Source organism: Pleurodeles waltl, chromosome 7, assembly GCF_031143425.1.
Source record: "Pleurodeles waltl isolate 20211129_DDA chromosome 7, aPleWal1.hap1.20221129, whole genome shotgun sequence".
NCBI lineage: Eukaryota > Metazoa > Chordata > Amphibia > Caudata > Salamandridae > Pleurodeles > Pleurodeles waltl.
Window position 1 is genome coordinate 459354069 of NC_090446.1, and position 14986 is coordinate 459369054.

Below are 14986 nucleotides of genomic sequence, written 5' to 3' on the forward strand. Positions count from 1 at the left end.
ATGCTTCCACCTGAAAGTAATACCACGTACTGGTAAGGATCCTAATCTAAATCTTATATAAAGTGCGATTGCCACAGGATGTAAAAATAATATCAAAAAAGTGCAAAAAATCATAATGACACTTAAATGATAAAATAAAGTCCGTCATACTACCCGATGGAAGAACTGCTAAAATTGACATTCGTACACTCACCCAGTATGCATCCTTCAAGTTCTGCAAGGCGTTTTTTTGGGCGATGCAAGGGATCCGCCCAATAGGAGCCCAACCCAAGTTTAAGGAAACTGCTTTTTACATAATGACACCATGGAATTTTTCCAACCAGTGGATCTCTTAAGAACACTCCTAACCATGTCATATGAGGGTCTAAAGCTGCTGTGGACCAAATCTGGATCCAATATTGCAACAGTCTCAGGGCAGCAATGTCTGCAATAGAGTACTGGTTCAAATCCATTCGGATAGGCAAGGTAGGATACTCGAGGGAACCTTTAACAGGGCCTTAATAAAAAAATAACTCTGCTCTTTCTTTGTCATGGAGTTTGCCATAGCCCCACAGCTCAGCACCATCCAAGGCACCCGCTCTAGCCTGCATTTTATAAATATCTACTGCAGGTATGATGTTAAAGGTGGGCGTTCCAGCAGCAAATCTCGAAATATTCCCTGTCTTTTGTTTAAGGGACATTGTGCTCTTTGTCAGATGTGCTGACCATTTATGGGAGTTTTCCAATCTAAATCCCAGATTGTCAAAATCAGTAACACGTTAAAGGGCCTTACCATCCAACACTATACTTTTCTTTGCTCTAAATTTTGGGTCACCAAATACCATGCAAATACCAACATAGACTCAACCTCTTCAATTGAGGTATCTATTTCATTAGTGGCACAAGTGGAAAATCTCTTAGAGGTTTTATCAGATTTGAGAATTTTGGAGGACGTGGCTGCCACAATGTGAAAGGTGGAGTTTTCCCTGGCAAAAAGTCTAGAGGTGAAGGGCTCCCTTCACATGTGCCCTCCGCAGAGAGAGCCACTCTAATAGCAGTTCTGAGCTGCTATCCAGGTGCCTGCCCCAGCTCTCTCACCTCTGCCAGAGTCCAATGTCCGGGCCTGCTCTGGGCTTGTCTGCCACGCCCTCTGTCTTACTCCGGCTCCCGAGGACGCTCGGCTCTTCTGCACCACTCTGCTCAGTGTGCAATCTGGCTCCAGGGAGGGCCTGGGTCCTCTTTGGCGAGTCTCTCCCCAGGACTGGCACACCAGTCTTCTGTTGCCCCGAGGCCAGGCCCAGGTATGTCTGGTTGAGGCCCGATCGCTATTTGGTCCTGCTGCATCACTGCCGCCATGCCCTCTTGGTCCCAGCGCTTTAGACCTGTCCCTCCAGTCACCGCAAGCGAGCCGCTACTCTGTTTCAATAGAAAACGTTTGTTGGGGTGGAGTGGGGCTCACTTTCATGAGTTCATTCTGTAACATTTGGCATACTCCATTCGAAGCCTCTCTATAAGGCGGCTGTCTTCTTCCGCCCAGGCGGGCGAGCCAAGCTTAGCCCGCCTTCCCCAGCAGCGGGTGGGAACTCTCCCCGCCGCTCTCTGTTGCAGGGACCAACCAATGGGATTTAAAACACCAGATCACTGTACTTTATTGGGACATATACATTGCAGTCCAGTGGCAATAGGTGCTAAACGCATGTTTTACAAAAATAGATACTCGCGCTCACAACAGCCACGAAAGAAGAGCCCTTTGCCCCACCTCACGTCACAGTGTCGCTACTGAATACACTTACAGCGACCACAGCACGAAGGTGCCTACACTTGGCACAGGGGTAGCGAAAACAACGGTCCAAGCCATCTCTCCGGTCACTATGGTCTCACAGTAGCCAATAAAGAACCATCAACCAATTTAATAATAACAAGTAGCGCTCCCTCGGGGCAGCAAGCACCAACTTCGACGACCTCCGATCTGCTGTAATCCACAAGCGGGGGCGTCACGCATCTTGTGGCCGAAGCCCGTGGCAGTGTCCAACCCTTACTCCAGTCTGGGCTGGGGACGCTGTCCTGCCAGCTAAGTCCCTGCTACTGCGTGGGCTGCCAGCACCGCTCTTGCAGCGAGTGGTACTGCACCCCTTCAGTTCTTTCCCAGCTCCTACGGATGCTGATGCCGCTGTACAGGGGTGGGGTGGCGCACGTTGAACTTAAATGTGTGCCATTTCTATTGCACAGTTGTTTATGCTATTAATTTGTACTGTGATTCTGGAATTCTCAACAGTACATGGTAGTTAAATTGAGATTCTTCAGAAGATTTGTACAGCCAGTGTTGTTCATTTATGTGTATCATTTGGTGTTGAGACTAATATACATGATGTTAGCATTGTTAATATAGGGAAATACATTTTCTAACTTTTACTAAAAGGTGTGGTTATTCATGGCCGTATAGGTCATGGTGGGGGACATTTACTGACTCAAGAATTGACAAATAATTTGTTCATATGTTGAAGTTATTGGATTTGTTCACAAAGATATATGAGAGTAATGATGGTGAGATTCCTCTAAGCGTAGTCAAAAGGTCCATCGAACCTCTAATGCATCCCCTTATCACATATTTATAAAATAACAAATAAGGTAAGACGCGCTAACAATGTAATTGAAGGTCAAAGGACATGTGATGTCACTTCCGCTATCCCTGGGCATTTTGGTGAATTGACATTCATGGTACTAATGGGAAACCTTTGACATGAGAAGCCTCAACACAAAGTGGGAAGTCTTGGCTTGAGATCGTACACAGTCACCCACAGGAAGGATGGAGGTCTGGAAAAGACTGCTGCTCTTGTGAGCTGGTGAGAGATTTTGCAAGTATGCACAAGAACTTGCAGTGAGAGCTACTCTGAAGTAGGAAACTGTTTTGATCTAGACATTCACTCAGGCCTCATAAAGAGGTGCTTAAGGGGGGGGGGGATGAGCAGCACAATTACCATTAGAACACCGTATAAAGCCAAACCTTCTAAAGTGGCATTAAGTAATTTTGTATGCAATTCTACCACCAAGGAATCAGCAAGTGGAATATAACCTAATATTTGAATGTGTAACCTGCAGAATTTCTGCAAAAGTACACATTTTATGTTGCTTGCCCCTGTACAATTGTATGCATGTAGAAATTTGTAATGGCAGAGATACCTCAAATAAAAATCTCATGAGACTTCCAACTTGTCCTTGCTTTTTATTATGATATTTTGCCAATAAAAACTTTGTTTTGCCTTTATATTCTCAATGACATTTTTGGTGTGCACCTCTTTGTAAATTTGCTACTTCAATTGTCTTCCATTCACTCGTCAGTTATGTGTTTTTCATGCATCGCAGCACCACTTGATTTTTAATAAATCTAGGAAACAATGTGCAAATGAAAGCTCTGTATGTGGCCTAAACGTTTTTAATGAAATGTGAAAGGTTCACTTGAGATTGAAAAGTCTGTTCAGTTGGTTAAAAATAGCCAGTGAAAGCTGTTTGGTCTCTATATTGAAATGTGTATGGTCTTAATCTGGGGATCAGATTTGCTGAAGTATGGTTAGATTCCTTGGAGTGTTTCAGCATGAAACACCACTTCCTGTCTATAGGGGCAGAGTTGAGCTAAAAAATAAACATACATGGTGAAACATAAGTCCCCACCAGGTCACTTTTTAAAAAGTTATAAAGATCGACGCTGATGTTTCTGAAGTTGTTTTCTATCTTTTAAAAGACACTGCTTTGTACGGACTTGAGTTCAGGTCAAACACATACCCAATCTATTCAAGACTCTCTGGTGAATGGACAGCTTACCTGCTTTGGGGTACGTGGCTATCACAATGTCATCGCACCTTGCTTGGAAATTGTCGATCCGCTCCCAATTTTGAGCAAAGGCCCAGACTATAGGGACACCACGGATAAGTTGCCATTCTCGCCGGTAGTAATCTTGCTGTTCCACCATGCTGGGGAGTGAAATGTTCACATATGAGAAATGTGTGTGTAACACATTTGTACCACAGTGCACCCCAACAAATCATTATGCCTTTTTATAACAATACTTTTTATTGGTTTCACAGCAACTACCAGTGAATCAGTGATTACAGTAACAATTCAACACTCCCTCCATTACAAAGCCTGTCCGGACGACTTCCTGGCAAGGCAATCCAGCGATTATCCCCGCCTCTCCAAACAACAGAAATCCCAAATTCACGTATTTCAATATCCAATGACCACTACTGTATTTGAAAAGTCTCAAGGTGTATCCCTCTTGATAAAAGGCCCTGTCTCGCCTTATCTGCCTTTTTTATGAGAACAGCCCCATGCAGTGTATATGGGGTGCTTCAATCCCAGGCAGTGGTCAAATCCCTCCTTCCAACCCTCCAGTGGTAGCGCCTCTGTACCCATCAATGCTCTTGCAATGTCCTACCTGGCTCATACTAAGCCGAGCCACAGCAGGGTCCTCATATATCTATGTTATATGTGATGTGAAGCAGAGCACATTTAGGCTCTTTTGGGAGCGTCTACCTCAGAGATTCCCAATACTCCCCTGCCGCCCAAGACATGCAAGCACCCCCTCCCAGCAGTCATGAAGTTTATCACAGGTCTAGATCATGTGTATAAAATTCCTTCATTCAGCGCTGCACCAAAAGTAGGCCTGAGGTGCAACAAGCATCATCCGCCACAGCCTTTCTCTTGTAAAATAAACCCGGTGTAGGTACTTTAGCTGTATTATGCAGTACTGGGATGCAATGGTTGCCTCCCTAGGGGACGCAAGAGCCTCCCATCAGTCGTTATCTGTGAATGGGCCCAGGTCCAAGCCTCCCGCAGGCGCCCAAACTAATCTGGTGCATCAACCACAAGCATTTTGTATATCACAGAGATATTGGGGTCAGGGAGTAACATCAAGAGCATCTTGTCTTCCAGTAGGCTATACTCAGGCATGTCTCACAATCCTGAAATGTATGGAGTGAAGGCATGCCTGATTTGCAGGTAGTAATAGAACTGACTGCGGTGGAGGGCATAGCTTTCTTGAAGCTCAAAAAGGACTTGATCGCAATGACCCACATCAAGTTTCCCAGTGTAGAAATCTTGATTAGATCCCACTTTCCAAATCCCTATAGTTTTACTACCTGTGGTAACCAGGTCCTGGTACACAGGGGGGTCTTGCATGTCACACAACGGAACTAAACCAGACAGTCCCTAGTGTTGCTCTACTTAATAAATACCAACTGACTGGCCGGAGGTAGCGCTGGCTGTAGGGCACCCCCATACAGCAGGTGCAGTAACTGTGTGCCATGCAGTGCCCAACCCTCCGATGTGCATGCTCAAACCCTCTGAACCACCACTCGTTTAGGACTGCTAGTTGTGAGGCCCTGTAATAGGGACTCGGGATAGCTATGACTTTGTCAGAGATGGGTTTAAAACATTAGGCTAGAGCGATTCTTGAGGGTCCGTGATTCCAAAGGAATTTTTGCAGGAGCACACTGAGGCGGCAGAAAAAGGGACTGGGAACATGGTATAGGATGTTTTGGAGATGGTAGAGAAGGCGCGGTAGAGTCACCATTTTGAAAATTGCTGATCAACCTAGAAGGGCGATTTTGAGCAAGGTTCAACATTTAAACTCCCACATTATCATGTCAACCTGCGACTGTAGGTTGTAGTCCCATGATCTCTGGCAGTCATCTGTCAGTCCATCTACAGAATCCCTCTGTGAAATGCGTAGACACACAGCATGTATGGGGGAGGGGGCATGGTCTGATCGGGTAGATAGAGGACTTGACCGTACTCATGTGTAACTGAACTCTCTCAAGATTTGTAAGATTGGGATGGCTTCACCACTTTGACCAGACAATTAGGCAAGGTTTTGCCCAGATCTCTCTACCTCAACATTTTGGAGTGAAATGGGCACATGCAAATCGCAAAGGATCACAGGCTGGTCCCCTCTGTGGATTACCACATCAGCAAGTCTCATATCCTGCAGAAGTGATCTCTTCCCCAGGACCTTGTGAAATACTGCCAAGAAGGGCTTCCCCACCTGTGACCAGGATGCATTATAGAAGTCTGTAAGAAACCTGTTGGGCTGGGGACTTCTATTAATCAATCACTCAGTCAGTCAGTCGACTTGTAGAGCGGGCCTTGTCACCCCCCAGGGTATCCAGGCGCTGGCAGGGTGCAGGGCTTCAGTTGAATAGTCAGGTTTTCAGCGACTTTCGGAAATCGTGAAGAGTTGGGGAGGTTCTGAGCTGCTGGGGAGGTTGTTCCAGGTTCTGGCTGTGAGACAGGAGAGTTAGTGTCCTTCTGATCTGCTGCTTCTTACGTGGCGGGTATGGGCCAGCATGAGGTAGGTGGAACGGAGATATCTGGAGCGAGCGTAGAACCTAAGGCGGTGGTTGATATAGGAAGGTCCAGTGTCATACAGGGCTAACAACAGTGAGTGAGGTGCTTAAATTGGCAACTTTTCTAGACCAGGAGCCAGTGGAGTTTCCTGAGGTAGGGGGAGGTGTGGGTGCGACAAGGGAGATCCAGGACGAGTCAAGTTGCGGTATCCTGGATGGTCTGTTGTCTTTGAAACAGGTGACACTCGATTCCCACGTGGGGGGGGGAACTTCCGTAGTCCAGATGACACGTGGCAAGAGCTTGGGTGATGGTACCTCTTGTGTTTAGGGGAACCACTTGCAAATCTTAAGCAGCATGTTCAGTTGAAACTAGTGCAGGGCATCTCCCAGCACTTTCATAGGTAGGTAAGCCTCCAACTGGGCAGTCTCCTTCATGTTTAGTCAACAGGTTGAGAGGTCCCTCAAAAAGGAGTTTCAATCAGTGAGTGCCATCAGGGACGACTAGGCATACAAGCGGGTGTAGCACTCTGAAGGTGGGAGCCACAGAATAACTATGCTGATGAAGGGGCTAGATAGATACTGTGCTCTAAATTTTACGGTCTTTTATGGGGACTTTAATGGGGACTAAGTTAATGAGGTTAATGATGAGACAAATTACAATCTCTTGTTAACTGCTACAGATACATGGAAGGAAGACAAATAAATTCAGGAAGAAGTGTCCGAGGAAGAACACCAGTTAGATTAGGGCAGGTTGCGTTAAAAGAGATCAAAATGATGTTTGGGTTTCTAGTGATGGAAGACTTGCAATGCTTAACAGTTACTTACCACCTATAGCAAAGCACCACCACGGTCCAGCTCATGTTGGTTGTGATGTCATGGTCAGTTTTTCGGCAGACATAGGTTAATCTCAGATTCCGATTGATGGCAGAACTTCTTTGTCACAGGTGTGTCACATGTCAGTAGATGAATGCAGGCAAACATACTGCAGTTACATTCAGCCACATCGGAAGGTCAGAAGGACCTCTCAACAGAATGCAGCTCTAAGTTATTGAATTAACAGTAGGCAATGGACTGAGATGCGTCTTGGATAGTGTATGTGTTTTCTCTCGTTGGGTTGATGCTTACCTGACATGGAAAAATGACAGTCTGACAGTAGCAAAACTGTTACTTAGGGAAGTAATAACTAGTTTTGACTTTCTGACTTCTCTCGAGTCAGAACAAGAGACTCCATTCAATACTCAGGTCCTGAAGTTAATGTGTGCGACATTACAAGTTGAGAAAAGACTGCACTGCAGTAAAGGGCCAGAGGGTTCCAGATTGGTGAAACCAATAAACAGTACTCTGAAATCTAGACTGGCAAAAGATTGTGCTTCCACCTCACTGAAAATCGCCTGATGCAATACCTCTTGTGTTGATGAGTTTGCGCAGTACTCCAGACAGGAAAACAGGATTATCGCCCAGTGAAATAATCATAGGTTGTGCCATGAGATTACCAGTTGTGCCTCCAAATGCACTTGTGAACATTACAGATGACATGGTACTGGATTACTGCAAAGGACTGGCTGATGTGGTTTGTTCTGTGTCTCATCCGGTTGGACAAGCTACAGTCTAACAGCTGCAGGAGCTGTGCCATGACCTCTGTCCAGGCAACTGGGTCATGGTAAAGAAGCATGTATGAAGTCCTGCTTGGAACCTTGGTTGAAGCGGCCTTACAATTTAATTCTGGTAATGACGACCGCTGTGAAGTGCAGTGGTCTCCCCAGTTGGGTTTGTGCTGTACATACTTGAAAAGTTCCAGGTCCCCTTGAAGAAACAGCACCTGCCCCTCAAGGACCGGTTACAGTGAGATGAAGGGAGCAGGTTAGTTAAGCTGTTGGGGGATGAGCAAGTGACTGAAACAGCACAGGTATGGTCTGGGAGTGAGTCAACAGCAGCACTTCGTTGAGAAGGGTCAACAGCAGCAGTTCTTACAGAAGGGTCAAGACAAAAACAGTTGACCAACGAAAACACAAATGCTGACGAAGGACCTAGTGCTGTAGCAAAAAGAGTTGTGCCTGGAGACCAGTAGCCAAGTGAACAGACTATCTGTAGAGCAAGTGCCCCCAACTACTACAGAGGAAACTGAAGAGTCTGGTCATAGTGATAAGGAAGGACCAGTAGTTCGGAGATAAAGCGAAGGAGAGTACCTTGTCAAAAGTATATAGCATCTGAATGTTTATATTGCACAGCAGATGACAGAAAGAGAGAATTTGCTTAACTGGTTACACATTGTTAAAACATAAAGTTGCATTCTTGAATTTGTTCTTGGGGCCAAACTAAACTTTGAGATTTCATTGCCACTTGATAGACTGAGACATTACATCCTGGATGTGATTATTAGCGATTTTGAACTGCAAATTTACTAAAGAAATTTTGTAGAAACATTTGATAAACTTTATAGGGAATCAAGAAGATTTTGCAATTAACACAAAGTTTTTTGAAAGACAATTGCTTGCTATTTGATTTGCTCACAATGGAAGGACTGAAAGAGACAGTTGCTATTTTTGTTGCTGCCATTTGCATTTTAATTGTGCATTTTTATATTTTATTTTTCGATTACCAGTCTGAAATTAGAGAACTCCTGGAGCCTAATAGAAACAGAAGCAGTAGACGTAGGTATATCTGTGTAGAAGTGTTGCAACAGATTGCATTGCTTATCGAATTGAACAGGAAATGTTAGATCCACAAATGCCCTCAGTTCCACAGTTCCCACTGATAAAAGAATGCCTACGCTAGATAAAGAATTGCATATAGATAGCTCAAGAGAATATATTTTCTTTTTGAATATTATAAATTTGAGCACATTGACATCATGTTATGTCTGTACACAACTGCACGCATCAGTTAGTGAGAAAATTACATGTCAGAGTCTTCCCTTGACCAATGGGGTTTGTTGATAAGACTTCTGCATGAACTGGAACACTTTCAATATTGTTACTCAAATTCTGACCTCGTCTTTTCAGAAGCCCCCATCATGAGACAGCTAAAAAAAAAATCCAAAGGAAAACGTATAGAGACAGTAGGAGGATACTTTGAGCCTACCTTGACATTTGGTACAGTTTATGCCCAAAGATACAACTTGACATGCATTCCTACCCCAGTAAAAAAGGAATTTTTGGGACAAGCTGAAGGTAGAAGGAGGTGAAAAACAAAGGCGGGAAAAGGAGTGGTTTACGGAGTTGGGTAAAGGAAGAAGCCTATTCAGCAACAGGAAGTCAAGCTACCTTGACATTAGATTGGGAACATCTGGGGAAATTATGTATCTATTAACCCATGTTGAAAACAGACACAAAATCTGTAGGGACAAGTGAATGCAGACATGTATTTAAATTTCAGAGTAGTTGGACATTTATGTTGAATGGACAAGACCCAGCAATTCCTGGAGTTTATTTTATTTGTGAAAAGTATGCTTTTTTTAGATTGCCAACAAAAGGATAGTATGGTTACTAAGGCATAGTTTTTCCAGAGATTTATTCTATGGAACATTTTGATGATCCTGTTTGGGATGAGACATAAAATGCCTGAAATCAAAGAGCTGCCAGAGCTTCAGAGATTGTAGGAGATATTTTTGATGCAAGGATTCCCTCTGTAGGAGTCATCCTTCATGACCTGAAGATAAGGAAATTGTCAACTATTGTAGATAAGTTGACTACAGATACAGCAGGGGCCTTTTAGTTAGTAAACTCTGACCTCAGAGATTTTGCTTTGTCTCACTGATATGGGAGATTGTAATCTGATGTAATAGATTGATTGGCCATCAGAGGGGGGATTGGTGCAACTGAGATTTAGGAGCTACCTTTGACGTCACAATGTTGATCTATATGTGATCATGTTAATATTCTATTGTGTGAATTAATGATAAGCCAATTGGAAAATGGTGCTCTAAAAATCAGTATCAGTGCATTCACTGTAGACTAGTATTTTAATGTGTGTGGTATGGCCACATTAACTAAGATATAATCTTTTATTTTGATTTCATATGTTTCCTTATGATATTAGTGAATAGTTATCATTGAAACAATAAGGAATTTCTTGATGGATAAGCCTTAAATGTCCTAGGCTAATGTTAAAAATCTGTAGTTCCCATCATATTTACTGACATGCATTTACAAGGATTTTCACTTTTGCAACTTAGTGTAACATGAAATTAGGCAAGATTTATTAATGATGATTTTACAATTGCAACATTTATGTGTGTTTTTAATGTGAATAAAGTGTGTCATTTAAAATCAATGTTGCTTTAGTTTGGCAATCTTGACCTGCTAGCCTTTACATTTCACAGAATGTGGAAACGCTCATTTCTTTTTGCTGATGTGTCATTTCTTTCCAAGTGTCGTTCCCATGAAATGTTAGTTTGAAAATAGATGTGCTATTGTTTTACTCAGAGACCTTAAGAAAGTAACCTTGTAAACAGCACATGGAGAAAAAGAAAACATGAAGACTAACCCAATTTATAATTAATGAAAAGTCATACAGGACAGAAAAGACCGATACCTTCCCATGGCGGTCCTGGGAATTTTGCTGAATGTTGCAGATGCCTGTTGTAGGATGTGCCATGATTGGACAATGAAATCTTTAAATCCATTTGGCGTAAACAATGGACAAATCATCATTCACTTTAGACTTTAAATTATGGTTTTCAGTTAATTTCAGGAGCAGAGGTACAGACCTCTTTGCCTTTGCCCGAAACTTCTTCAATTGCTTGCTGAGAGGACCTAGAATTATCTTTGACCCATGAGAAAAGACCCTTGACTGAGCTTCTAAGATGCTCAGACCTTTCCTTTTTACTTACTCTTTGCAGGCCTTAGTTAGCTTCATGTTTCCCCAGATGTTCATTTTATCCTTTAGTACCTTTTTATTTTGTGTCCCCTTGTTTTGAAGCCCAGTACATTCCAATTAGTGTCTTGTTACTTAGAGGGATTGCCATTACTTGGCTAGCGATCAAGATGATTACTAAATTTCCCTAATGTTTAGAAGCATTGGTTAGCGTTTGTCTTCAGAATACCAGATTTTACTTTAAATGTTCTGCATTGCTTTGATCGAGTGCTTAGTATAGCTTATGCTAACCAGACCTCAATTCTTCAAATGTTTTGGTCACCCATTGGTGATATTGTATTTTATAGTCTCTCTTGAGAATTATTTACATTAACCGAAGTATAAGTCTGTAATAAAACCCTTTAACTTTATTTCCGATTTGGGTTTCATGGTGTGGCCAAATTGGTCATATTGTAAACTAAATGCTGATTGATTGTGATGCTAACCGCTCTTACCTTTAGCTAGGGTGAAAAGATTGTCAACCTCGTTTAGAGCAAACCTGAAATGCTCCTGCCTGCTCCTGGGTCAAAGTTCATTTCCTATGCCAGGTAAATATCTTAAAACGGTGTTTCTTTCAAGGGAGGAGCGCCAGACAGGAGGGAGAGTCTGAGATTTCAGCCATGTGTCTGACTCTGCCTCAATCCTGGTCTCACTAGAGGTCGATCTCATTTCATTTTAGATCTCACCTTCTAACAACTGTATCTAGGAATGGTCCCAAATTTGCCCCTTACTTGGCGGGGGGAGTGAGTCACCTAGCCAAGATGGCGGATGTGTTGTAACCACGCTCTTGGACCATCCCTCGATCATGCACCATCCAAAAAGCCCCTCCTCCTCTCCTGAGGGGATGTTGCCCACATAGCATTGCCACCCGCAGCAATTCCCCTTTGTACCCAGGGCATGGATGAGGATAGCCAATGACAGGAAGGCATGATGGCGGCCTAGTGAAGAGACTGGAGACCTCAGGGACAGCTGGAAGGAGACTCCAAAGTCCCAATGCTGTGGTCTCTTTCCGAGCCAACCCTGCCATTGTACATGCCGATCACAAGGTGAAGGGTGGGGTGCAACCCTCATGCAGAGGATGCAGCGGCCCACATGGAACCTTGTTGGATTCCTTGTAGTGGGCCTGCCTAGCCAGGGGTGGCAGCAGTGGGCCAGCTTCCCTCAATGCGAGCGCTGGCACCCTCTCTCGTTGGCAAGGCAGAGGAGCGCCGGTGGGTGTGGGGCCTGCCCATTTGGAGACTATGGCTTCTCATGCTGCTCCAAACCAATGAGCAAGCAGGCCAAGTCACACAGGAGTTGCCGCCTTTGAAACATAATAACCAGCCACACTTATGGGTGGGGTGCTGCTAAAGCCCTGAACTGAGCTGCTTACGTTGAACTTCTTGGTACGGGAGTCATATGACACAGCTGGAACTGGTAGCCTGATCTAGGCTGGACATGGTGCTCCTCATGCCTGGAGGATTAAGTAGGCCTGGGGGGGGGGGGGGGGGGGGGGTCCTGGGAAAGGCAGCACCTCTCACCACACAACAATACGGATTCATCCACACAGACCAGACTGCATAGGGACAGATAAAGGCCCTGCACCCAGACCAAGAAAGACAAATTTGCCACTATCTCCATAGGAGGCACTGTGCCACAAAATGCAGCTTCCCAACACCCTAAGCGCTCTCACAGACCTTCAGACTATAAAATAGGCCATCCAGGCATCCCATGAAGCTGCTGAAACTAAAGTTGGGGAAGTCCGGTGGCATGTGTCACTGCTAAGTCAAGAGCTTCTCAACGTTGCCCACAAGTCACACGGGCCAAAGACAGGCGCTCCACAGTAGAGGATGATCTCACCTCCCTCAAAACTACAGTGAGAAAACTCCTTTCCCACATGGCTTCCCTTAAATGATGAGCATAAGAAGCAGAAAACCGATTGTGGTGTAACAATCTTTGCTTTTTGGGGTTCCCTGAAGTCGCAGAGATACCTGACCCTGCCCACTTTTTGGAAACATGGCTTGCCACCTGGATACCAGAAGGCACCCTGCCACAACTATTCATCATTGAGCATATGCATAGGTCCCTGGCTCAGTGACCTACACTGGGAGCTTCCACCCCACCATCTCCCATCATCATGCATCTCCTTCATTATTGCGATGGGGATGTCATCCTCTTCAAGGCCTGCAAATGCAACCCACTGGCTTACCAATCATCCTGGATCATGATCTTTCCACACGACACCCGAGATGCAACAAAAGCAGCAGTCCTTTGATGAAGTTAAACAAAAACTCAGCACCCTTGAATTGAACACGTTTCTTTTCACTGCAAAACTCAAAGTGCTCCATGAAGGCCAATCCCAGTTCTTTGACAACCAAGAAGTCCCCCTCAATTTTTCCCTCATGGAGCATCTACAATGGAGCACTGGCACATCTAGACGATATGAGGCAAACGGATGGTCCACATCTGACATTCTGATTACCAACCTTATTTTTTTCTTTGTTTTATATATGGGACGTTTATGCTGGCAATGCTTCGGGATTGGAAGTATAGGAAGAAGGGGGTGTTGGGAAGTTGACTAAACAAACTGATGTTTTAGGTCTCATGTTTTGCCCTTGCTCACTCTGGCATGCACCCCCACGCACCACAACTGAGACCTTCAAACAACCCTACTGACCCTTGAGGTTATTTCATCTCCCACTATGATTACATTTGACAGCATGGGGACCCCGTCATCCATGAACACTGGGTCACTCGCAGCCCTCACAATTATGACTTGGAACATTTAAACAAAGTTAAAAGAACGGCTACACTTCTGTAAGTCAAGCGACTCCGTCACTCTGTGCTCCTAATACAAGAACCTCACCTGATGGATTCCGATCGTCCCTTCTTGAAACAGTTCGGGTTCAATAAAGTCTTTCATGTTATATTAATGAAAAGCTGTAGGTCGCCATACTAGTACATTAATCCTTTCCACTAACTGTCCTGAACGCCATACATGAATCACCAGGCAGATACGTCAAGGTAAAGGGCCTCATTGAAAGCAAACATGCCAACATTCTAAGTATGTACATTCCCCCACACTTAACATCGTCCACGCAACCGGCTGTTATGGGGAAAATATATATATATTTTTTCTAATATATTTTTAGATTTTTCATCAAAGAAACAAAACATTGCATGTACATTTTGTAAGGAAATGCCTCCTTGGCATGGTTGCCCCCTGACTTTTTGCCTTTGCTGATGCTATGTTTACGATTGAAAGTGTGCTGAGGCCTGCTAACCAGGCCCCAGCACCAGTGTTCTTTCCCTAACCTGTACTTTTGTATCCACAATTGGCAGACCCTGGCATCCAGATAAGTCCCTTGTAACTGGTACTTCTAGTACCAAGGGCCCTGATGCCAAGGAAGGTCTCTAAGGGCTGCAGCATGTCTTATGCCACCCTGGAGACCTCTCACTCAGCACAGACACACTGCTTGCCAGCTTGTGTGTGCTAGTGAGAACAAAACGAGTAAGTCGACATGGCACTCCCCTCAGGGTGCCATGCCAGCCTCTCACTGCCTATGCAGTATAGGTAAGACACCCCTCTAGCAGGCCTTACAGCCCTAAGGCAGGGTGCACTATACCATAGGTGAGGGTACCAGAGCATGAGCATGGTACCCCTACAGTGTCTAAACAAAACCTTAGACATTGTAAGTGCAGGGTAGCCATAAGAGTATATGGTCTGAGAGTCTGTCAAACACGAACTCCACAGCACCCTAATGGCTACACTGAAAACTGGGAAGTTTGGTATCAAACTTCTCAGCACAATAAATGCACACTGATGCCAGTGT

The 14986-nt window shown here is 44.4% G+C and overlaps 1 protein-coding gene across 1 annotated transcript in view; it reads right to left on the bottom strand.

Moving 5' to 3' along the window:
- The window catches only part of LOC138304187 (sulfotransferase 1B1-like), a 341978-nt gene that overhangs the window by 298203 nt on the left and 28789 nt on the right, over positions 1-14986 (bottom strand). The window contains exon 2 of the mRNA XM_069244035.1: positions 3799-3947. Coding sequence (XP_069100136.1) covers positions 3799-3946 — 148 coding nt within the window. The 5' untranslated portion in view covers position 3947. The remainder of the gene's footprint in view (positions 1-3798; positions 3948-14986) is intronic.